General features: G+C 38.9%; 2 protein-coding genes across 2 annotated transcripts; one reads left to right on the forward strand and one right to left on the reverse strand.

Moving 5' to 3' along the window:
* Nucleotides 1-5: 5 nt before the first annotated feature.
* Nucleotides 6-25,552, forward strand: LOC144655330 (calcium uptake protein 3, mitochondrial-like). The gene is made up of 13 exons (XM_078515559.1): nt 6-403; nt 891-922; nt 1,451-1,529; nt 1,704-1,751; nt 2,585-2,667; nt 3,295-3,336; nt 3,445-3,554; nt 4,108-4,147; nt 4,780-4,917; nt 10,808-10,916; nt 19,686-19,775; nt 21,347-21,414; nt 25,179-25,552. The coding sequence occupies exons 1-13, from the start codon at nt 136-138 to the stop codon at nt 25,245-25,247; spliced, it is 1,176 nt and encodes a 391-aa protein (XP_078371685.1). The 5' UTR covers nt 6-135; the 3' UTR covers nt 25,248-25,552.
* LOC144655339 (neuromedin-K receptor-like) lies at nt 15,563-17,122 on the reverse strand. Its single transcript, XM_078515578.1, has one exon. It carries the CDS (start codon nt 16,963-16,965, stop codon nt 16,345-16,347), a length of 621 nt encoding a protein of 206 aa, XP_078371704.1. The 5' UTR covers nt 16,966-17,122; the 3' UTR covers nt 15,563-16,344.

The following is a 25,552-nucleotide window of genomic DNA, read 5'->3' on the forward strand; positions in this document are numbered from 1 at the left end:
TCGCCGGTCAATTTTCGAAGACTTCAACTTTGAGCTGCTTGCTTTTGGTGTAAATTTATGATTATTTCAATGCAAGTAATTCATTCTCCGATCTTCCAAATATCCTGATCGTCGGTGTACTTCTTTTCCTAAGCGATGTTCTCGTCCTTAGCGGGAAAAACGTCTTTGTTCCGCGTTACGCTCGTTGGAATTGGCGGAGTGGGTTGCTGTTTGTTGTGGAGAAATCAAAACAAAAGTTCATCTGTTTTAAATGTACAGGTTGTAGCGAAATCTCATGACCATGGTCATGCACAAACACGGCGGAGAACAAAGTTCGATCAGTTTGCTTCCATTGAAGTGGATGGACAGTACTTCATGACTCCAGCTGACTTCCTGGAATCTGTCATGCACAAAGACATACCAGGTAATGATTGACACATTGACACACAATCTGGACACACACACCCGTTTGGTCCATTGTAGCGTTCTATCGAAATATCATACAATCTTTCCACCACAACAAGGATAGATTGTGTGAGGTGCCAAACAAACATAGATCAGTATACCTGCCAACTTTTTCTGGGTCAAAGGCGTGAGATTTTTTTCTGAGAGTGCCGGGATTTCCGAAGACGATACGACTGTCTGAAGTTTTCCGAAGATGTCCGAAGTGTTCCAAGGACATTCCGAACATATCCTGATCCCAGTGCGTAGACGTGTTTTGCTAAACACAACCTCGTTCCCAATGCTTTTCTTGTCAAAACTCTGAAATTTTGGGGAAAGTTGTCTATTTTGTTGATTGTCTAAATTGAGAGTCCTTCCACATGTCCACTCCCCTGTCTCCTGACAAAATTCCAGCTATAATATGTCCCCTCAAATTTCTAAATATTTTGTTGGTTGCTCATTTCATGTAGGGTGGAGTCGGAAAAGACCACTTACACAAGCAGTAAGTGTATTATTGTCATGTCTGTAATGTATTTTGTATGCATGTCGTATGTAAATTATGCAACTTAGAATGAATGTAAATCATGCAATACCAGTAATATATGTATCATTGACAACAACTGATTGTTATCTTGTTATTATATTCAGTCACATGAAAAGTCAAATGCTGAATACTATTGGCTGTTTTTACACTAGAGATGTGTTACCCGTCTGGGCGAGCTTCGGCAAACGTTTTGTAGTTTGTCTGGTTAAGTGTCTCTAGTATAAAGACGGGCACAAGACGTGTAATACATCTACTAAGATGAGCTACTTGAAAGAGGAATTACGAAAGGTAGCTCATCTAGACAGGTAACTTGTCTTGTGCCGATCTTTATACTAGGGACGCATAACCAGAGTCACATACTACATTGTACAAAATGTTTGCCAAAGCTTGTCCAGACGGGTAACACGTCTCTAGTAAAAAACAGCCAATATCTCCTTCACAAATGTTTTAGTTACATTAAGCATCATCTGTTGTTTTCTTTGACAGGTTATTTCCCAGATGGTCAAAAATACACCTCCAATATCAAAAGGATCCAGGAAATTTTTTAGAACACTGCAAGATAATGGTATATACATTGTACCTTTGGTGATTTTTTTATTATTTATTTATAATATGCTTATTGTATTTAATTGGTCTGTTGTTCATGTAGCTATATAGTTCATATAGCCTGAACATGTTAAACATACACATATAACTACATTTAACTGAATTAATTTTGTAATTATTCTTTGCTCACCAGGCATCATCACTTTCTCTGAGTATTTGTTCCTTTTGACGATACTTACAAGTAAGTTAATTCACAGTTTTTGAGTTTGTCAGAGGTTTTTATTGTGGATAATTAGTTAGGCTAATTAGATAACCTGAAATGGAAGACTGTCCGAATACATACACCTAATTTGATGACTTTACATATAATGCGTGCAGATATTTTGCGGATTTATTATTCCACTATTATTTCAAGCCTTTGGGACATCAACCCTCCAAGTTAAGACCATTTTAGTCGCCATGGCGACTAAAATTTTGGAGCTGGCGACAAAATTGGAACTGAAGTCGCCAGCCTGGCGACTAAAATAAAGTAGAAGGATTGAAAGCGTGGCTTAATTTAGCGACTAAAATTTTTCACTGGCGACCAAACTTGAGCAGTCGGTGGCCAAATGGCTACTAAGCAAAAAAATAAACTTGGAGGGTTGGACATACATGTAAACAAGTCACAGTTTGGATTGTTTGGTCCAGCCATTTTGTTGCTTTGAATTCCGTCCGTATTTTTGCCCTGTTTTACAGTATTAGGCTCATATTTTGCACGTTATCTTAACCTAATAGTAAAATGGTGTAATAGTGAATAACAAAATCAGTTATAATTCAAGAGTTAAAATTCTCTGCAATAATAACAAAATTTGTTTTGAGATGCCATGGCCTTATGGTTAGTGCTCTGGTCTCAGATCAAGCAGTCCGGGTTCGACTGGTCATTGCTTTGTGTTTTTCGCAAAAAACTTGCATAATCAAACACAAATAAAGGGAGCCTGTGAGAAAAAAAGGTCAAAACAGAACAACAGAAGTCTGGTACTAATTTCAACAAAAAAATTTTTTCTTGATAAAATATCTCTGTGTTTCTTTATATAGAATCAAAAAGAGGCCTGGAAATTGCTTACAAGATGTTAGACAAGGATGGGAATGGTCGGCTTTGTAAAGATGAGTTTTTTGTGGTGAGTCAATTAGTAATTATAAATATTTTCATAGGTGGTGGAGCAGGGGGAGCAGGGGAGCTGTAGCCCTCCACACAAAAATTTGGGGGGCTTAGCCCCTCCATGTTTTGGTGCCAAAAATAATTATCGCAATCACAACGTAACATTGGTTTGTCAAGATATTCCATCTCGTGAGTGAGTTCAAACATCTCCAAAACTTCCTTTGAAGTCTTCGGGAAATTTCGTTTATCTTTGGAAAAATTCGAAAAATGGTCGGAAACATTTGTGTGGCTTTCGAACAACAATCATAGAATCTTCAGAAATTTGCAGTCTAGAAACTGCTCAGAAAACAAAAAGTTGCTTCAAATATGAAAACCTGCCAAGGGTTTTGGGGAAAGTTTTAGCCCACCCACATAATAAATGCTCAGCCACCTCTGATTTTAATTGTTTGAATAGTTTAATTACAGTCATACTTGATAAGTGTATTGTAATTATTGTTGATCATCATGACCTTTTACAATGTATGAAAACAGATGTGGGGTCATTGCTTCATGTAAGAATACTGTAGAGTTACTACAGGTAATTAATAATAATGCTGTAAAGGACCAAAAGAACTGGTTACATTTTAGCTTTTTGCTTTGTCCACAGCTTGAGGATATGGTCAATAAAAAGTCATCAGCAAAATCCATGGTGAGAAAGAAACCTTGAGGACCAGTCTTTTCTCTGACACCCTGGTCTTGATTTTAATTTGACCATTTGTGCTTCCTATGAAATAGTTTTGGTTGTATGTTTTTTCAGGCTTTGCGTGAAAGTGAAAAGGAGAGGGATGACTGCTTAAAAACTACACTGACAATGCATTTCTTTGGATCCAGAGGAACCGGTCAACTTACTTTCAGCCAATTCTCCAAGTATGTTATCTAGCTCTCTGCGTGCAATGCAGGCCTACATTCCTGGATTTGTCAAGCTCTTTGCATGCATTGCGTGCCTGTTGTTTCGCTAGCAGTATTTTCTCACTAAATCATCATCTTAATCCTAACTCTCCTCTGGGAGAATAGGGCCATGCTCACTTAATGCCAGCAAACAAATCTAGACTTCTTTATTTACGGAGTGTAAACCATAGCCAGAGATTTCATGCATGGAGTATCAGGAGGGAATATTTTTCATTGCAAATTATCCATATTTTATTTTAAATTCCCTATCCACTTGCTATCCACTGCAACTTTATTCACTCTTTGTTCTTCAACTCATGGATAAACAAAATAATTTTCCATTGCTATAAGCTGGAGCCAAAATGCCAGACCAATACTTGAGGTTGATTAGTGCACATTGTTTCGCCCAGTCGCGTGTCATTTTTTTAAATAATAATCATAATATAACATATTATTATTATAACAGCACAAACTCTAACTTATTAGCAGCAAAATACAGCACTGATTTCATTTTTCTTCCACTCATGTACAGGTTCATGCAAGATTTTCAGTTAGAAGTCTTTGAAATGGAGATATCCTTCAATATGTGAAAAGCATGTCTGTTGTACAGATACCAGACAATACACTACATACAGAGATTCAAAACTGGCTACAGTTATGCACTGTTCAAGAAAACTCTTTCAATTTTTTTTATTGGTCTTTTCTGTCTATACAGTGTACATAGAAAAATGATGGTTGGTGATAACTTGAGATTGCTAAGGAGTGGCAGATCTTGGGGATGGGCCAGGGGGGCCCCCATCTTATTTTTTTGTCCAAATAGAGGCCTGAGGGGCTGAGAAAAATTATTTTCAAGAGCAGGCCCCTCCTCGTTCCAGGGCCTGGATGATCAGGCCCCTCACTTAGCTGAAGGTCTGGATCCGCTAGTACTGGCTTGTGTGTTATTTTTGAACTGGGAAATAAGAAAAGAAAACTCTTTGAACACCAGCAAAAATGCCCCCCCAAAGATCACTCGTTGAGCAGATCAGATTTTACGTTATTTTTGTTAAGTTCTCATCTCTAAAAGCAACACAATCAAATATCTGATTAAGGCATTTTCCGAATAGATCAACAAGTACAAGCCATATGATTAAAAGTTGGCAATGTTAGTTCATCCTTACAGGCAAGCTGTGGGTATGATCAATTTAAATTCTTTAACTGTGCCCACTTTATGGAATATTCAAGAGGAATGCCAACCATACCAGAAGAAAGTTTTGCTCGTTTGTTGCTGAGAAACACTTCACTAGAGGAGGAAGAAATTCAGAAATACTTGAACAGGCTTTATGGTAGACTTAAGCAAAGAAAGGTGGGAACTCCAATTTTAATTTTTGCAGTAAAAATGCCAAATCATTGTATAGAGAAATTAGTTATACATGACTGTACAGTGCACAATACTTTTGATTAGTGCAATGACTAACTCCCAGGGGGGGGGGGGGTACTCGATATTTCAAGTGACAGGGATGATCGAATGGGGGTAAAAATCAAGGACCCCCCCCCAAAAAAAAAAACCCTAGGGCTTTCAACATAACCCAAGAAAATCCCTAGATCAAAAATTGACCCCCAAAAAATCAACAGCAAAACACGTTTATTATGTACTTAATTAATTAATTCATTAATTCGCAGAACTACGCAGCCGAGGTACTACCACAAATCTTCAGATTGTTTTAATACCCCAAAACATCCCTACTTAACTAAAAAAAATTGCCAAAAATATTTTCCTACCCAAAAAAATCCCGAAATCGAAAATTTCAAACCCCAAAAAATCCCTTGATCATCCCTGTCACTTGAAATCCCAAGTACCCCCCCCCCGGGGGGGGGGGGGCTAAATACAATTACATTCCAGCCTTCTGATGGCTTGACAGTAAGAGCACGTTTCGGTCTTAACTCGTTTTTTGTTGCACTTGTAGTCCCCAGGGGGGTACTCCGGCTTGTAAATGACGGGGATGATCGAAGGATTTTTTTGGGTTTAAAATTTTCGATTGCGGGATTTTTTTGGGTTGGAAAATTTGGCAAGTATTTTTTTGGGTGACTTGATTCAAAAAGGTGATTTTTTGGGGGTATTAAAAACGAACTAAAGTGCCTTGGCGTATTCATGGTATAATGAATAAACAAAATCCAGCGTTATTGCCCCTCCTGGCAATTTAGGGGTAATTTGACAAGGGATTTTTGGGGGGGCTATTTTTGGTCCAGGGATTTTTTTGGGTAATGTCGGAAGACGTAAGGATTTTTTTGGGTCCTGAGTTTTGCCTCCATTCGATCATCATTTACAAGCCGGAGTACCCCCCTGGGTTGTAGTCTACAAAGCAGTGTCGTTTTTTTCTCTTACTTCGCTTCTTGGAAGTTGCGAGTGTACCCTCGTGGAGTGCGCACGAGCCTCACTTCACCGCCGTAAAACGTCTCAGGCAGGTTTTCTTTCCATTTCGCCGTTTTTTGTTCAAATTGAAGTGTTATTACGAGCAAGGATAGATAAAAATAGTTGCCGAGTGAAAGCATAATCCCATTCCCTCAGGTAAACTAGTGTTTTTACTTTTTAAATGTTTCGCATCCGAACCAAAGGTGCTTTGACAAATGGCGCCGACAAGTCCGCATATCGCTATTTTCAAACACGTAGAACTTTTTAAGAAAGTGATAAATGATCATCGCAGTGAATTTCCAATTTAAGCAATTGGAATAAAGAAGCCTGAAAAAAATTCAGGGCTTCAACGGGATTGTTTGCACTTGTAGTCTACAAAACAGTGTCGTTTTTTTTCTCTTACTTCGCTTCTTGGAAGTTGCGAGTGTACCCTCGTGGAGTGTACACTCCCGTTGAAGCCCTGAATTTTTTTCAGGCTTCTTTATTCCAATTGCTTAAATTGGAAATTCACTGCGACGATCATTTATCACTTTCATATACATCCGCAGTTCATATATGAATCATTTCATATACATTACATCAGAACTTTTTAAGTAAAGCTCCAAAAAACTTTGTAAACCCTTAGGATACTGGTTATGTATCGAACTTTGAACTGTGAAAATTAAAATCTTATCTTTGCAGTACTTTTTTTTGACAATTGATTATTTCTGCTGTGACAATTGTGACAATTGATTATTTCTGCTGAGTTGCACAATTTAGAATTGCAACATCATCTAGCGAAGCGCACTATTACCAAAAATAGATTTCGCCGCATGATACCCCCCGCGTGAGTCGGACAACAATTTTAGTTTCGGCAAAGGCTTTGTATGGAGGGGACGCATTCTTGACAAAAAAAGGGCGAGAAAGGCACAATTTGAGGCCGAGATTCTCGAAAGGCTCGAAAAATGAAAGATTCCAAACATTTTTGCTTTATTAAGTGAAAAACAGATTGAAGGTATCCAAAAAATTGCCCAAAATTGAATTTATTAGTCGAAGATCAGGCAATGACACCTTGATTTCCACTGCAAAATTATTCAGGCTGCCGAGAAATTTAAGCGGCGGATAGCGAATTACTGTCGAATTATATAATTGCGAAGGATAGCACTTGTATGTTCGCTTCATTTAGGCCCCTGAAAGATCGTCGGTTGCAAGAAATTCAGAATTCTTCCCGAATTTGACGGCACTTATCGCCGGCCATCCGATCTCATTTCGACACATGATACATGTAGATAGAGGGCGAAAATATTATGCTATTCAAACCCTTTCTAATGGAATTGACGGCAGGGTTTGATTTTAATAATTTAAATTTATCCCCATTACTATTAGAGATTGCAGCTACAGCTGCCGAGCTCGATCAGTCTATATTAAATACGCGACAATTGTGTAACGAAATTGACCTCTTTAAATATTCGGGTCAGGCAAGGAGACCGATCGGACGAGCGTTTCTTTGTGTAATTTTGTGGTGGCATAAATCTGAGGTTAGCTCTGTTGTGTTGCAAAATGTGCCACTAAGAACAGTGTAAACGTTTTGCATTTCTCATAAAAATAAATGTTTTCTTTCAGCAAATCCCGGCAGCAAATCGGGCCTTTATAATCCATTCAATAACTGAGAGTAAAACATTTTACACATTTATTGAATAATCGCTCTGTTTGACAAACCTTTTGTTTCAAACCACGGTTTAAGCTTTCTACGTTGCACAGGTAAGGCTTTCTCTCGAATTCCGAGCCAATCTGGCCATAGTTTTGTGCCTGGGTTTTGTGAAACAATCGCTAAATATGCCTCCGAAGTGCCCGCCAACCATACATTGTTCTTACAGAGAGCGGTTTGTTTGTCCGAATTTTGTCTGACTCACACCGGGGGTCAAATTCTGGGACGTCATTAGTGCGCTTCGCTAATTGCAACATCATTAAATGTGTTATGTGATATTTACAAGTGTTTTTGTAGCCTGTTGTGAAATAACTTCCAGTGGAAGCAGTAAACGCTAAACGTTTCTTCTGTTCAGAAGTTAATGCATCGCCATTAGAAAAATAAACAGCAACGGTTTTACTGGAAATGTAGTCTTGAGAAATGGCATGTGTAGCCGTAAGGTAAAGAATAACGCGAGGAGAAGCGGCTTTTGGTAATATTCAAACGAAAATTTACTTCTCAATGTGGGGTTAAGATTGCGTGACGAGACAAAAGGTAACTCTGTCGTGCGTAACCTAACCTGCGATCAGGCGTTATTTTTCTCGCTCAACGGAAAAATGAGCCTTCCCTGAGCCTTCCCTCCGCCTTTTTAACCAAGCCAAAGTAAATGAGTCGCAAAGCACCCAGCCGTCGCGACTGACAAATACAGCATTTCCTCCGCGAAAATAAAAAAAATGCTTGAACTGAAAGACGTTTGAGTTCTTCCATGATATGCTCGAACAACAATGCCCAGCATAAACCTTCTACTCATACTAACTTCATGCAAAAAAAGTCGATATCTCGAAGAGATCTTTGAATTGCATATTTCTGTCGTTTGACCGCGGTGGGGAGCCTCACACGCCTACGGGACGTTTCCCGTTCTCACTCTTCGTCTTAACACTATTAAACCTGCGATCAGACGTTTTTTTTTTGAAAGAGAGAGGGACGTAGTGATAAGCAGGAATCGGAGGGAGGGCACGACGTAGCGGCATGGCTCGCGGGCGCGTGGGCCGCATATGGACGATAGTCATCCGGGATTTTTAGACGCTTTTCGCGCGCTTTTTGCGGCTTGCCGCGGCTACACAACCGGTATGTCACTTCAGCTCAAGCAGTACAGTCTACAGTGTTTAGCTCGTTTAGCTGAAGAAACGGTTTGGAAAATGTAAGAGTTTTTAAGGGAAAAATATTTCTTTCCTATATTTTTCACTCGTTTTGGAGGGACACGAGCATAAAGTTTTTGAAGCGAAGCTAAACTAACTATCAATCAAGGCCGCTGTGGTAAAGGAAAAGCCGAAAATGTAAGGTAACAAAATTTACTGAATTACATTTAAGTTTTATATTGCCTTTAAGCTTAAATTTTACGACAAAAAAGTTTTTGTTTTCTGGACGCAGTTTTGAGAAGTTCCGTATTGGCTGTCTTTAAATATTTTCAAAAATACTTTTCCGCTTCTGTAGTACATGTAAGCTTTAATGAGGTGATTTTTTACCCGGAGTTTATTTTAATTTGCCGTGTGTCGATATCTGTTGCCGTGAACTGATTTTCTTTGGCCGCGAACAGGCTTCTCGGTGCACTCGGACGGCGGGGTATCCCTTGTATTGTCCTAATATTATTTTGTGAGTTTATTTTATATTGCTGTCAGTTTATTCCGACTTAAAGCCTTACATTTTCCTATAGTAACTTGAATAGATTAAAATAGTGCATTTAAGTTAAGTTTTACGAACTGTTAATATAAGCGAGTACGGCAAAACATATAAACAGCTTGCCCAAAATGCTTGTAAACTCAATTAAATTTATTTACGTTAAACTTTAATATTCTGAAAATTATATTTTACGCCATCTGAGTAGCTCAGAGTTTTTGAAGATATTCCAAACAAACTTCTTCGCCTTAACGGAGCTCCCTTGTACACTGAATAACTCGTAGAGATTATTTAGTGTGCATTAAAAGCTGCTCAAACTGTACACACGGCAAGATATAAATGAAAACCACCGATTTATCGCAAAACGGTTTTGAATTTTATAATGTGTACGTCAGTAGCCCATTTGAGTGCAGTGCAGCGATGTCAAACACAGGCCAAAAAAGTGATTGGGTTTTTAACCACGAAATATATTGACGTCTCTTTTGGAAACAAATCTGTAAGAGGATCGCGAAACTATTTTATAGATCTTTATATTGTAAGAAAGCAGATTATTAAAATTTTATGTAATTTTATAAAAGCGCCATTACTTTATTTTTTTGCCTTAGAACAGTTTTCAATTGAGTGTCGTAAAACCAAAACCAAAGTAATTACTCTAGCCAATCACAAAACACAGACAATCCAGTGAACCAATCAAAACTCGAAGCAAATACATGTAGCTGGCACGAAGCGCGAGAAAACGTGCGCGAGCGTGTCATGATTGGTTTTGGTTTTACTTCTGATTGGCTAAGAAAGTGGCGCGAGGGTTTTAAACCAATCACAAAGCGTAGTAATGCAAAACCAATGCAAACGCGAATTACTTTCGACACTCAAGTGAAAACCGCTCTAACTGCCCCAAGATAATTTGTTTTGCTGCGAGCATTTTGTTGCGCGACACCGTGGGCGGTTTCAATTTGTCTAGCACCTTTGGGCCACATACATTGTATAGTGCTTTGGCCGCTTATTTACCAGAATGAAAATTATATAAACTCCAGTGAAAAATAAATAAATAAGGGAGCTCCGCTTTTATGCTTGCCTAAATCTATATTAAGTCCTGGGCTTAAGCTTATACATGTACAACTTTGTAGTGGGTCTTTGGTGGGGTTACAAACGGGGGCTGGGGTTATATCCGGGGGAACTTATGACTGGTATAAAAAAGGGACAGAATGGAGGCTCCCCCCAGGGATTTCAAGGAACAAAGGAACATGGCCATTAATGTTTCGGAAACACGGGAACAAAAGGAAAATAAAACTTAGAACACAGGAACATAAGCATATTATAGGGAACAGGAAACACCAAAATCGAAGGGAACAATGGAACAAGGAAACATGGATCCCCTCCCCCCTCCCCGGAGAACCCCCCCCCCCCCCCCCCCCCCCAGAATGAGCTGAGAAGAAGTGAGTTGAGGCTAATTTTTCATGTGGAAGGATCAGTCATTAATTTTTCAAAACCTCTTTTTTGTAGGGCATCACTCTGGAACAGTTTCTAAGTTTTGGAATGTTTCTCAACAATTTGGAAGACTTCGCTTTGGCCATGAGAATCTACTCCATCGCTGGACAGGCAGTCACTCAAGGTACAGTTACTAACGTACTATCGTATTTTACGTCCCACTTTTTGTGTTTCCGTGTGACAGTTCGTTTGGTCATTTTTTCCGACTATTTTGAAAATTGCAATAGTTTAAATTTGAAAATTTCGCACACGAGCCCACGAGCGGTAACATTTGTTTTTACAGGGTTTGCACGCGCCTTGAAAGTCCTGGAAAGTCCTTGAATCTCAAAATAAAAATTCAAGGCCTTGAAAGTCCTTGATTTTTTTTATTGAACGTCAAAAGGCTTCAAGGCAATGAGAAGACCGCCAAAATAAGCGATTTTTTTAGTTCTTCAGCAAGCACATCAACCGTTGATTTGAGGTAAATTTCGTGGAAAAAAGTCCTTGACATTTCTAAGAAGGGTCCTTGAAAGTCCTTCAAAAGTCCTTGAATTTTTGGCCTGAAAAAGTGTACGAAGTAACCCTGTTTTTAGACAAACAAAATTTCTGCGCGTATAAACTATCAGCCAAAATTTATTCAGCTGAGTACGTTTCAGATTTAAATTGAATGTTAATTTGCCAGGTGCTAACACTGGCAATGAGCAAAAAAATAGCCACCCAGTTAACGGGAAAAAACATGGCTTAATTATTTTTTTGTTATTTTTCGCTTTCCCAGTTAAGTAACGACCCCCTGAAGCCAAGCAAAATTTCTAGTAAATTTAAAAAAAGTGCTCAAAGGGTTTTTCGACTTCCATTGTTTCAAATGCGATTTTTCTTGTTTCTTGACTTAAATTTAACGAGGGTGTCTTTATGTGTGTAAACCGCCTTCAGCTCTTCGGCACATTTCACTGGAAGAGTGATGGCCTGAAGTAGTAAAGGAATATTATATACTGGCTTAAAACTTGAGAGGAATATTGAGTGTTTATATAACCCAGGAATAACGAATGCTTGTCACTGAAAATGAATACCGAATGAATATCGATCCAAAAACGAGGGTTGAATTCTCGTGTAAAAAATGAATAATTCTGGATAAAGTCATACACTTCAATCTCTGATAATGAAAGAAAGAAAGATTTCGACCTTTTAAAAGTGACTTAATGATCTTGGGCTGTGCAGATGGTATTTTGTTGCAAATTTTGGAGCCAAGCAGGCGGGCGAACTTAGCTTTTTTGCATTAACCTTTAATTGAGTCTTTTCCATTAAAATGGTAGTCCTTTTTACCCTGGTCCCAAATGTTTCCTTTCTTCTTTTTCTCTGAGAAAATGAGGAATGGAAACCCTCCTTGACCAAGGTTTTTGTTTCCGATTTGAGTGTTAATTTATAAAATGGCTTGGGGCGTGCATTAATGAATCATACACCTTTGTAGACCACATACACTAATCTATTAGTATAAGTTCAAAGATTATACCAATTTTAAAAGATTCTCAATTATCCGCTCCGTCACGAAACGGTTAGTTAAAGGTTTATTTTTTCGACTAGTTTGCTTGTTTACAAGCAGAAGTAGGAGATTAGGAGTTATGTGGGCAAAATTTGGAACATTCTTGTCTACTCTCAAGGGACTTTTTTAATTTCTCAAGGGACTGTTTTAATTTCTCAAGGGAGTTCTTTCCGCTTAGTGGGCGATGAAAGGGTCTCTTATTATTATTGCGTCACCACTTCCGATCTCGTGTTAAAGACGTGACTTGTCACATATTCCGCTGTAGGTGATGAAAGGGTCTCTCATTAGTATTGCGTCAACAATTGCGATCTCGTGTTAAAAGCGTGACTTGTCACATGTATAAACGTTATAAGTTATAACAGTTATTTTTATGCGTGAGTATCTCAAATGAGATATGACACAACTAATCGAGAATGTGAGTGGTTCAGTGTTTCACAGTCTAAAGCGTTGTACTAGTACAAGCGTCTCACTCACTGAAGCCGGGCGCTAATATTTAACCTAAAATGATTAAGAACGGAAATTATCTTTTTTTTCACAAACTATTCGTCGAATACACTCCCTTTGTTCGTCTTTAAATGTTTTGTGAACAAAACTCTTGAGAGATTTTCTAAAACCTAGAAGAACTCGCTTTCTACTTCATTCCGCTCAACCTGCGCTCAACACCCGCCATGATAACAATTGTTTTTGTCTACGTGCGATATTTTTGGACCGGAAATTAGACTTGAACTCCATTAGCCGCTGTGGGTGATGAAAGGGTATCTCATTAGTATTGCGTCAACACTTGTTATCTCGTGTTAAAAACGTGACTTGTCACATGTATAAACGTTATATAACAATTATTTTTATGCGTGAGTATCTCAAATCCGATATGACACAACTAAGGATTTGTTTTCGCGACATTTGATTGCGTTAGTCACGCTTAACACGAGTGAATAATCATTTATTCGCGTTCTCAATTCAAGGGATTTCTTTCGGTGTGGGTGAACAATGCGTCAGTCAACACTTGAAGGCAACGTATAAGTCGCGCTAATATTTAACCTAAAGGATTTGTTTTCGCGACAATCGATTGCGTTAGTCACGCTAAACACGAGTAAATAATCATTCGCGTTCTCAATTCAAGGGATTTCTTTTCGGTGTTGGTGAACAAAGCGTCAGCCAACACTTGAAGGCAATGTATAAGTCTTTCACAGACTAAAGCGACGCTAATATGTAACCAAGAACGTAAGAACGCAAGTTTGGACTGGTACAAGCGTCTAACACACTAAAGGAGCGCTAATATTTAACCTAAAACGATTAAGAATGCAAATTTGTACTTTTACAAGTCTTTCACATTCGCGACAATCGATTGCGTTAGTCTCGCTAAACACGAGTAAATAATCATTTATTCGCGTTCTTCTTACACCGAGGATGAGGCAACATGCTTGTCCCAACTTTCAAGAAACCCTTTTCAGCGATAATATTTATTTATTTTAAAATTCCGCCGTAGCACGGAAAAATGAATGTTTCGCACATTTTATCGGGCAAAAGACGAGAAAAATACGCATAAGACTCACATTACGAGCTGATCGGATGGTTTTTAAAATTTGATTTCTGCAAAGGCTGATTTTGTGTAAGGCTCAGGTCAGTCATTTAAAGGTCGTAGTTTTCGTCACTGGCACGATCGTCTGGCGTCTTTGGTGGTGTGATGTAATACTCTTCGACACCACTGGTGATAGATCACGCTCTTACCGAATCCCAACGGAAGCACCGCCAAATCATCTTTTCTTTCACAAACTATTCGTCGAATACACTCCCTTTGTTCGTCTTTAAATGTTTTGTGAACAAAACTCTTGAGAGATTTTCTAAAACCTAGAAGAACTCGCTTTCTACTTCATTCCGCTCAACCTGCGCTCAACACCCGCCATGATAACAATTGTTTTTGTCTACGTGCGATATTTTTGGACCGGAAATTAGACTTGAACTCCATTAGCCGCTGTGGGTGATGAAAGGGTATCTCATTAGTATTGCGTCAACACTTGCTATCTCGTGTTAAAAACGTGACTTGTCACATGTATAAACGTTATATAACAATTATTTTTATGCGTGAGTATCTCAAATCAGATATTTTCGCGACAATCGATTGCGTTAGTCACGCTTAACACGAGTGAATAATCATTTATTCGCGTTCTCAATTCAAGGGATTTCTTTTCGGTGTGGGTGAACAATGCGTCAGTCAACACTTGAAGGCAACGTATAAGTCGCGCTAATATTTAACCTAAAGGATTTGTTTTCGCGACAATCGATTGCGTTAGTCACGCTAAACACGAGTAAATAATCATTCGCGTTCTCAATTCAAGGGAGTTCTTTTCGGTGTGGGTGAACAAAGCGTCAGCCAACACTTGAAGGCAATGTATAAGTCTTTCACAGACTAAAGCGACGCTAATATGTAACCAAGAACGTAAGAACGCAAGTTTGGACTGGTACAAGCGTCTAACACACTAAAGGAGCGCTAATATTTAACCTAAAACGATTAAGAACGCAAATTTGTACTTTTACAAGTCTTTCACATTCGCGACAATCGATTGCGTTAGTCTCGCTAAACACGAGTAAATAATCATTTATTCGCGTTCTCAATTCTAGCCATTTCTAGGGATTTCTTTTCGGTGTGGGCCGGGGGTGTGGGTATATATGAAGAATGTATTGAACCGCTGAACTGTTTGTTTGCTTTAGTAGGCCGGAATAAGCGTATACGCGACACGAGTACTACAGTATATTCAATGTGTTTTCGATTGGGTTTTCTTTGGCTCCTTAATTTGCGGTTGAGTTTTGTAAACAGCGCGTTGTTGACTTCTAGGTTTCAGTTTTAATTTAGAATGTGATGTGGAAGTGTAAAGTATTCAGGTAAGCTAAGTTATTTTCAAGACTTCCACTCCTAAACAACATGAAAAGCGTCTTTCACCCTTTAGCAAAACACTACTCCATACCACAATTGACAGCCAACAGATAGACCATAGCAAAATAGTCGTAGTCTCATAGAGACCTTTGATTTAAATTTTAATGATAAAAACTCCCATAGCTATTGCTATAGGAGATATCAATAACAATATTGAGATATTGAGATATCAAAAACAATGTTGAGATATCAAAAACAAAATCCCAATCCATAATTGCATATTTTTAGTAGACAAATATACACCACGTTATCAAAGCATAACAACCAAGATAAAAACAAAATCGAGTAGAAGTCCCTAGTAAAATGCTTTGGAGAATTGACTACAAGAAGGACTGCACCAGTGATGTAAAAATAATACGAAAATAACTGAGCCTGAGTAAACATTAAAACTAAGCATTAAGTAAGGAGGTAACAGATGTTGTGAGTTTGTTAACTCGGTGACTATCCGTTGAATTCAACAAATGTAGTTCCAAGGCAATACAGTGAAATGCCGATTTCTCGAACCCTCGATTTTTCGAGCCTCCCGATAACTCGAACCAAAAGTCGTTTGCCTTCCTTCAGTCGAACACTGCAATTTCACCCCAGATTTCTCGAACAATTTCGCGGACGCTTTTTCCAACCAGTTTTCGTTTCCCTTGGGGGTTCCAAAAGTCGGAATTTTTTGGTACATAAACATAATGACAAACTCGTTTGTTTATTGTTTCTTGTCTCATATTACTTTGAAGCCGGCCTGTAGTTATGAAGCTCAAACGCGCGACCGGGATTCACTTCGTTATTCGACCTTCTCCAGAAAGTGAACACTCGCAGAAACTCTGCTCTAAAGGCTCTATTCATGACGCCGTATATGAAGGGGTTAATGGAAGTACTGCCAGCGCCGAGGAACACCCATAACATGTAGACCTGTCTTGGGATAGCGAGCTGGTGTGCTGTGTACGAGTCGACTAAGTCAATAACAGCTATAGGTCCCCAACAAAGAATAAAGCCCAGCACAGCTGCAAATAGCGCTTTTGTTATTTTCACTTCTTCCACGTTTAAGCCAAGAGTCGCTCCTTGTCTTGTGTTGTTCATCTCTTGATTGTGTTGTTTGATAGTCTTAAAAATCTTCTAATAAGCGAAGGAAATGATTCCGATAGGAATGCCGATGTAAAATACGTCTATATACGCCATGTATCCCATGTCCAGCTCCGGGGATTTGAAGTCCATAAAACAGATAGCTTTGCCGTAATGCACGGTAAATGTGGCCCACCGAGTCATCAGTGAAAGCCCTGCGCCAAAAGCAGCTAGAAACGCGATGAGAACGACTGAACGGCAAGTGGATTTCACGTTGAAACGCTGACGGTAAAGATTTGGTTTCACCACACGAAAGTATCGGTTCACAGCCGTTGCAGTCATGAGAAGCAACGAGTATAGCGCACAGAAGAAACAAAAAAATCCCTGGAAATGGCAGACAGCCCCGCTGAATGGCCACTGGCTTGTTATGAGAACAACTACAGACATGGGCATACAGAGGACTGCCATGAGAGCATCTGATATGGCCAGGGTCACTACATAGATGTTTGGTATGGTGCGAAGTCTTTGATTACGATACACAGCCCAGCAAACCATCATGTTACCAGTGAAGGCCAGAAAGTTGATGAGCAACATTAAACCACTTTCTAGCACAACTAAAGCAACTGTGCGCTCCTGCAGTTCTTGAGAAAGTATTTCTTGTTCCACTGTTGCCATTTTAAGCAGAGAAAAAAACGTTTCAAACTCTCCACTCGAAGCGTGAACGTTAAATGTCAGCCGTTTTCCATAATTTTGCTTTTGTAACGCCCGGACTATGGTTAATCAACGAGAGATTCTACAATAAGCAATATCTTAAATGGTGCGAGATCTTTGCTCGCGGGGTAATGAAAAGGTTATTCACTACCAAGGAAACCAAATGTTTTCCTATTCAAACAGATCAAAATTTTGCATGTTTAATTTTACTATGAACAGGTGCAGGCTGATTGAAAACACTAATCGCTTGCTGATTAACAAGCGTTTAATTATGTTTCTAGCGAGTGGCGTTATTTTTATGTTAAGACCAGTAAGAAATATATTGTTGAGTTTGAATTAAGTAACCGCCTGCGGATTCTTTTTCCTTTTTTACTCAGTAAACAGACATAAAATGATTGAATCCACTTTTTAAAAATGAACTTTTTGGGGGATTCATGTTACTTAATTAGAATTTTATTTGCCATGCAAAGGAAATACTTTGAAAGCGGCTAGAGTTCGCCTAGATACAAGTCGTTCTGTTTAAATAAAGGTGTTAGTCAGTGTTTGCCATATTTATTGCGAAAACAAAACATATTTTCTCATTTAAAGTTTCACAGCAAGAGAAAAACGGATATCCCTTCACTTTACAGAAAGCGTATAACTTTTATTTAAAGAAGGCAGCACGAACAAATACAAGCAATGGCACGAACCTTCGCCGCGACACCGGTGCGATGCTTCATAGCTCGGTTGGTAGAGCATCGCACCGGTTTCACGAAGAACACCGGTTTGATTCCCGTGTTGAGCTCACGGCGAGGATTGTGTCATTTGCGTGTTTCTCTCCGCCGTGCAAAAAAAATTCTTTTATTCTGTTACACGGAAATGCATATGCTAAAACAACTGGATCACAATGCAAAATAATCAAGTTTGACTGCGGATTTTTAAAACAAGGACTTATTAATTTTCTTCATTACGTATTCACCAAATAGACCTGAATTCAACAAGATTAAAAAAATAATAAATCTTTGTCAATCTCAAGTAAACTCTGAGGTTATTTAATGACTTCCTTTGAGCCATTTCGTTTCTAATTAAATGCTACCGGGGCGTTTGGCTGATACATGTATTTCGATATGGTGATTTTTTTCTTCAAAAAATGCAGGGATGTATTGTGCTAAATAATTTTCAACCAAAGTCAAGTGTTTTAAAGGAGGCGTCTTATTATACGAAGACGGTGTAATAATTCGAATAAACATTATTTGCTTAAAAACCATGTGATAGTCTAGAAGGTTTTGGTTTTCTGCCAATTTGTCGATTTTAGCGATTCCCGTCAATTTTTTGAGATTCCCGGCATTTTTTCCTCCGAAAAAGGAATTATAAGCAATCACTCCCCATATGAAGCACAAATATAGATTTTGTTTATAAGTTAGACAAGATCAACATTTTGTTTTTATTGCGCTCTTGATAACAGTCACGGAATCCTTAATTAAGGTTCTTTTAATCAATATTAAGACAAAGAACTACGAACAGCTTAAGACTGTTGTCCGTTATATAATCGATTTTAACCTCTAGTAAAAACCTCTGATAGACGCATTTCAGTGAATACGTTTTTTGGTACCAGACATATCACCAAAAAACACCAGCGCCAAGCTTCTGTTTCCATGGTAACAAGCGGACAGGTGTTTTGCAACCGTCCTGGATGGGATGCTAGTCCTTTCTAAGTTGCTCTCCGACATATTCGCCTGGCTGCTCCGATGATTTTGCAGCAACTTATTCTACACCTAGAAAGAAAGGCACTGTCTTTCTTCAAGAATACAACACGAACCTTCGACTTCAGTCATATTGAATCTTGAACTGCTCAAACTCGCCATAAGCGGGCGCACCCATGTCTTATTTTGTTTTTTGTTTTTTTGTTTGTTTTTTGTTTGTTTTGCTTTTTATTTCCTTTTGCGTTGTCTTTCGTCTTAGCCTTATCATTACCGTGTAGACTTGTGCACGAGAAAATACCTTGCACGTTACATGCAAAGCAATTACTTTTAATCAAAATCTCAGTAAACATCAGAGAACGATGATATTAAAAGTAAATAACTCGAGTTGTTTGGCGCAATTAAGAACTGACACCGCTGTAAATCTTTTTTTGGGCTTTTCACAATTAACAGCAGCGATACGACCAAGAGTGATGACAAGCAGCTGAAGGTGTAGAAACACTTCACGCATCCAAAGCTATCCAACAATTTGTCGTTATGAAAAGTCTGGTGCTAAGCGACTGCAAATCTGTAATACGACTGTAAATTTCCGGCAGAGTAAATTCTTGAAGCCTAAAACCCTTAACGACTTATGGTCCGAGGCTAAACCAAGATTTTTCCTAAGTTTTCCGATGTTCCTGGAACGTTGCAATAGGAATTGCAAATATTTGCAGTAAATTTATTATTGTTTTTCTTAAAATTTCGAACACAACAAAACAATAAAAGACCAGTTGGGATCTTAAAAAAATATTCTTTTTATTTGGCTTCTTCATTGTAAAATAAACCATTTTTTTTTCTTTGTTTTTTTTTTTTTTGATTTTGGGTCAATGAAACGGGCGACTTATAATCTAGCGAGCTTTGAAATGAGTAACACTAGTCTTACAACCGTATCTGTGATTAGGAGGCAAACCAATTAGAATTATGAGTGAAACTTAATTTACTAATCCCCATTTTTTCACTCCACAGAGGAATTCCAGAGAGCTGTTTATATATCCACTGGGCAGGCACTCGACCCTTACGTGGTGCACACAGTGTTTGAGCTGTTTGATAAAGACGGTGAGATTATCAGCTCTTTACCTGCTAGCTACTACTGGTTCCGTCATGTCAAGTCTAGTGGCTTATCCTGAGTGTTACAGTGACTGTTAGTTTTGTATCATGTAGCGACTAAGGTGAAAAGGTAAAGTCTGCGTCTAGCCAAGTGGTCCATACCGCCAGAGCTTATCCCGGTTTCTGTAGCATTAAGCGACTAGGAGTATTTTTACTCCCCCCTGGATGGGGTGCTAATCCATCGCAGGGTTACCCCGCAGTATAAGTTCGCAGGTATCTATTTATACACCTGGGTGGAGAGAGGCACTGTGAGAGTAAAGTGTCTTGCCCAAGGAACAACACAATGACCCCGGTCAGAGCTCAAACCCGGACCGCGCAATTTTTTTTTACGCCCACTTCAAGATGGCCGCCACTTACGGTCGTCGACTGGTAACTAGTACCAGTTAGCCTGCTATGCACTCCGGTTAGCCTACTATGCACTCTGGTTAGCCTACTATTCACTTCGGTTAGCCTACTATGCACTTCGGTTAGCCTACTATGCACTACTATGCACTTCGGTTAGCCTACTATGCACTTCGGTTAGCCTACTATGCACTTTGGTTAGCCTGTTTACGGTTAGCTATCGATATTTGTAAGGGAAACAAGATATATAGTTAAAATTTACGAAATCTGGGAGCCGGCTCCCGGTGGCGTAGCGGCATCACACTCGCTCTTCAGGCAGACGACCCGAGTTCGATTCCACCCCTGGGCACATTATGTCGAACATTTTCCTTTTTCCTCTTTCATAAAATTCGAAAAAAAAAAACTAAGTGTCTAAAGTGGGCGTAAAAAAAAAATTGCCCGGACCGCTCGATCCGGAGTACAGCGTGCTAACCATTAGGAGGATTGCTGCTTCCCCCAGGATGGGCTCTCACAGTTTTTGGCCAAGGTGTTCCAACAATAAGACGGTGACCATTTATACTCCCGGGTGGAGAGGGGTGCCGTGAGAGTAGTGTCCAAAAATAATTCGACAATCTTAAATTTCCTGAGTCCGTTAGCGTATTTACCAGCGGCTATCATAATTCCCGTATTGTTCAAAATGGCGGATATAACACGACTGCAAAGGTCGATTCTGTGGTTTATAATTAGTACAATCAAAAGACCTTCGCCAATGTATTAAAATTACAAACTTTCATAAAAGATGAGTCATGGCTATAGGTCTGTATAGTTTTGTATACCATACTAATTCTGTTTCAACAATTTTTTTAGGTTGCACAACGTTTCGTAGAACAGTATGGCAATTTGTTGCCATTGTTCAAAATTGTTGAAGTTTTCTCAGTTTTTGACGTCTAAGGCCTGGCTTTTAGCTCTTTGCTGGGAACTCTTTTCCATTAATTTTTCTTTAAGCCTACTTAGTTTTGTTTTTGTGTGTAGGGCAGTATGGCTGCCCAATCTTGTTAGCCAATCGTGGTTATTCTGGGCAGCCATGCACTTTACTTTATTTCTTTTATTATTATTGTATTGTTAATTTAATTGAATGTAAAGGGTGCAAATAAAGTTGTTGTTGTTGTTGAACTGATCTTTCCTTTTGATATCCTTAGGTGATGGAAAATTAAGTTATGGCGAGTTTCTAGAATTGATGAAGGACCGCGTCAAACGTGGATTCGGGGTAAGCTAATAGACACTGTGTAGAGTTTAAATAATGGAGAGATGAAGCCTTCGTTATAGTGTTTGTTTGTCTCCATTTTACTTATGGTTTTATTCTTATAATAATTCTCAAACTCATTAATAAATCATCAAATTCAAACAACGGAAATCATAACCGTGAGGGAGGTTTGGCTACCTGGTTTTAATTAGCATAGATTTTCACGATGTTATTTCTCCGTTTACTCCATAGTTTTTGTTTCGATTGAAAAGATATATCAAACACTCGAGACAGTGTTTCATCGGCTATCCAAACCCCTCCGATTTCGTCAAAAAATACTCCGCTGCGCGTCGTATTTTCAACTCTCTTCTCGGTGTGTGGAAATCCTGATGAAACACTGTCTCTCGTGTTTGATATATTGCTTCAAGGCATTCAATACTTAGTTAACGTGTGCAGTGTTTCCCGTGTAGAACGTTTTGGTTTATCTCTCGAATAGCGAAATGTGTTGTTTAAAAATATCTTATCGTGTGATGCCGATAGGCTTTGATGTATAAAATCTAATGGATAAAGGCAGAATGATACGTATAGAAAACGATTAACCGATGCCAACACTATCTTGGCCATTGGGACTGTTGATAGTTTGACATGTTTGATAACCTTTCGCTAGCATGGCTAATTAGATGATTCGAGTTCATTCGCCCTCGAAAGGAAGAGATAGTATGGATGACACAAACAACAACAGCAATAAAAACGTAGCTTTAGATCAGTTTTCGACTGAGCGTCGTAAAACCAAAACCAAGCTACCAGTCTGGCCAATCACAAAAGACACAGACAATCCAGTGAACCAATCAAAACTCAAAGCAAATACGTGTAGCCGGCGGAAAACGCGGGAAAACGTGTGTGAGCGAGTCACGATAAGTTTTGGTTTTACTTCTGATTGGTTGAGAAAGTGGCGCGAGATTTTTAAATCTAAGCGAATTAACGTAAAACTAAAGCAAAGGTAAATTATCTTCGACACCTAGTTGAAATCCGCTCTATTCTAGCAAAATAAAAGGCTAACGTTTCTGTTTCTTGCTCGCGTGTGAAGTAATTCTAGCTGCAGCGACAACAGTGCTTAAACAAGGAAGGTTAATACGGCCTTTCCGTTACGAAACCACGTACGTGAAGGGAAACTATTCCAAAGATAAGAAGATCATGCCAGCTTACAGTGCAGAAGGTGTTAAGGAAGTGCTAAAGGGCATTTTCAAATTGCTAGTGGTGATTGGTCGAGAAAGTGGCGCGAGATTTGTAAACCAATCACTAAATCACTAAGCGTGGTAATGCAAAACCAAAGCAAATGCAAATTACTTTCGGCACTCAATTGAAAACCGCTCTAATCTAGCAAAACACAAGGCCAACGTTTCCGTTCCTTGCTCGCGTGTGAAGTAATTCAAGCTGCAGCGAAAACGGAGTTTAAACAAGGAAGGTTAATTACGGCTTTTCCGTAGGTACGTACGTACGTACGTGAAGGGAAACTATTCCAAAGATAAGAAGATCATGCCAGCTTACAGTGCAGAAGGTGTTAAGGAAGTGCTGAAGGGCATTTTCAGTCCAATTGCTAAATGTGCGTGTGAAACACGACTTTTAAGCTGGAGTCGTGTTTTGACATATAACCGTGTTAACAATCCTAAAAATCTTGCACTTCGTTATAAATACACCGCCCAGTGCACTAAAACTTTGCAGTTATTGAAAACTTTTGGCATGTTTTCTTATTCATGAGAATTTGCTTGTATACATCATTCTAACGATGACATATTTTCTGGATTAGTGCCCTTCGATTTTCTTGACTGATTAGAGCATGAAGAAAATTACTCTAGTGCCCGGTTGTTCAAAGGACTGTTGATGTTATTCATCGGATAAATCACTGTCAAGTGAAAGCGGTAACAGACCCAACCACGCTATCCACTAGACAGTGATTTATTCGGTTTATAGTGCTATCATACATTGAACAACCGGGCCCAGGTTGATTGGCAAGTACATTTGTCTACATCTAAAGCTGGTTTTGTCCAGCAAAGGATGTTCAAGTTGAAAAGGAAACAGTGAGCTCTGTAAGGGCTTGGGGGGTTTGTTTGGGGGGGGGTAGTGAAATTTGAACTAAGTACCCTGCGAAGCGCATTCTTACAAGGGTAAGATTATTGATAGCATAACCGTGAATAAACCGGCAGGCATATTCAAAATGTCTGCATGTAATGTGCGCTTCCGTGTTTTGTTAACAACAACGACAGCACTTCTTTACTTCAATAAAAATAAAAATATCAACACGCACGCACTTCCTGAAATGTGACAAAAAAAGTGAGATCGCGTTACACGCTTCGTTTCAACACCACTGCCACTAGTTTACCTACTACAGAATGGTTATGGTGAACTCGAACACTCGTACATGCGGTAATATTGGTGTGAATTATATAACGTACCTTACGAAACTTTTAAATAGTTACAAAAGGGTCAAGTTCAAGTGTAAGACTCTTGTGAAGAGAGTAAATCTTTTACTGTATCTATTTCGTGTGTTTTTTTATGCTGTCGAAAGCATGAAGTGTCTCGAGTCGGTCCTTCATAATTGGAATTTTAATGTGATCTCCATGAAGGTCAAGTGTAAGACTCTTGCCGAGACAGTAAATCTTTAACTGTATCTATTTCGTGTATTTTGAAGTGTTTCGATGATCGCTACTTTTCATGTTATGTCCTGATAATTGGAATTTTAATGGCTTGCTTCCAAAACTAATCACATGAAATGATCGAATCGTTACCCAGGTGATACAGTATTCATGTGTAAATGGGTTAGTCCTAATGATAGCGTGAAATTATGCATTAAGCATACCTATTTAGCAAGAGTCTGTGTTTTGGCCCTCCTTGCTGCCAAAGTCTCGCGTTGAAAAGTCAGTTGGTTCGAGTTAACAAGCTTGGAGATGGCGAGGGTTTTGATGATACAAATTCTTCCCATTAGAGTTAAGCGTTCACACCTTAATCTTTATTGTAACTATTTTGTCTGTCACTCCAATGATGTCAACAGTGTGAAGTGTGGAGGATACCTTAAGTGTTATTTCCTTTTACTCGATAGCGTGAAAATATGCATCAAGCATACCTAATTAACAAAAATCTGTCTGTGTGTTAGACCTCCTTTGCTGCCAAAAAGTCACGCGTTGAAAGTTGGTACAAGTGTTAAAACCTTGTGTTCAGACACTAATCGTTATTGTAACTATTTTGCCTGTCATTCCAATTATGTCAACAGTTTTATAAGTGTTATTTTATTTCCTTATATTTTTAGGTACAATTAGGATTGTGTCGTGTAGTTTTGTTTCAAGTGTGTCACTTATTATATGATTAGTTCTACTGTCGAATTAGAATATCTGTGATGACTTACAAGTAAACTTAATTGTTCCCTAAACATGGGTTCGAAGTCGTGTAACACATCTTATCCGCCAGAAGTGATGTATGTCCGTGTTTGGGGTGCCATTGTCACCGAGAAAAACCCCGCTGTGAGGGTCAGGGTCGTGAGTTAAGACTCTTAATTCGTTAATCTTTTAATGTATCTATTTCGTGCCTTGTTGATGTATCCATTTCATGTCTCATTAGTAGCGAGGGGATGAAGGGTCATAATCATTTCCTGTTAGTTGTAAGAATTCGCGTTGGGTGGTATATATGAGTTTTTGAAGTGCGGGCGGCACGCGGTACTAATGTGAAACTAATGAAATCGCACATGCTATGGCTTGCTATCCAAAGCGTTAAATTCAAATCTCCTATGTAAACAGGTTCCTGCCTCGGAGAGAAGTGGCTGGCAAGGTTTCAAGCAATGTGTCAAGAAAGAGATGTCCTTGTGAAGAGTCTGGGACGATCGCTTTTATTTATCACGATATGAATGGTGGAAATGATGCATGCCCAACCTCTCCAAACTTGTACACGACAGCAAAGATAAGTGCAGATAACTGTAATGAACAATTTCCTGTATTTAAATGGAGAAAAAGCCAAATAAATTGAATGTAAAAAGTACAGAAATGGAGGACTATTGCATTTTAAAAAAAGTCACGTTTTGCTCGGTGTCATCTGTAAGTTTATCGGGTAACTCTTGGTACCGCATCTCTTGTCTGTTTGTATTCGACGCATATATAATTTCCGCGAATTAATA

The sequence above is a fragment of the Oculina patagonica genome, chromosome 5, assembly GCF_052425735.1.
Source record: "Oculina patagonica isolate OP01 chromosome 5, crgOcupat, whole genome shotgun sequence".
Taxonomy (NCBI): Eukaryota; Metazoa; Cnidaria; class Anthozoa; order Scleractinia; family Oculinidae; genus Oculina; species Oculina patagonica.

Coding starts and splice junctions, on each gene's coding strand:
- LOC144655339 (XM_078515578.1), bottom strand. CDS start 16,965: ATGGCAACAGTGGAACAAGAAATACTTTCTCAAGAACTGCAGGAGCGC.
- LOC144655330 (XM_078515559.1), top strand. CDS start 136: ATGTTCTCGTCCTTAGCGGGAAAAACGTCTTTGTTCCGCGTTACGCTC. Junction 1,752..2,584: donor CCTTTTGACGATACTTACAA/GTAAGTTAATTC, acceptor TTCTTTATATAG/AATCAAAAAGAGGCCTGGAA. Junction 10,917..19,685: donor TGGACAGGCAGTCACTCAAG/GTACAGTTACTA, acceptor TTCACTCCACAG/AGGAATTCCAGAGAGCTGTT.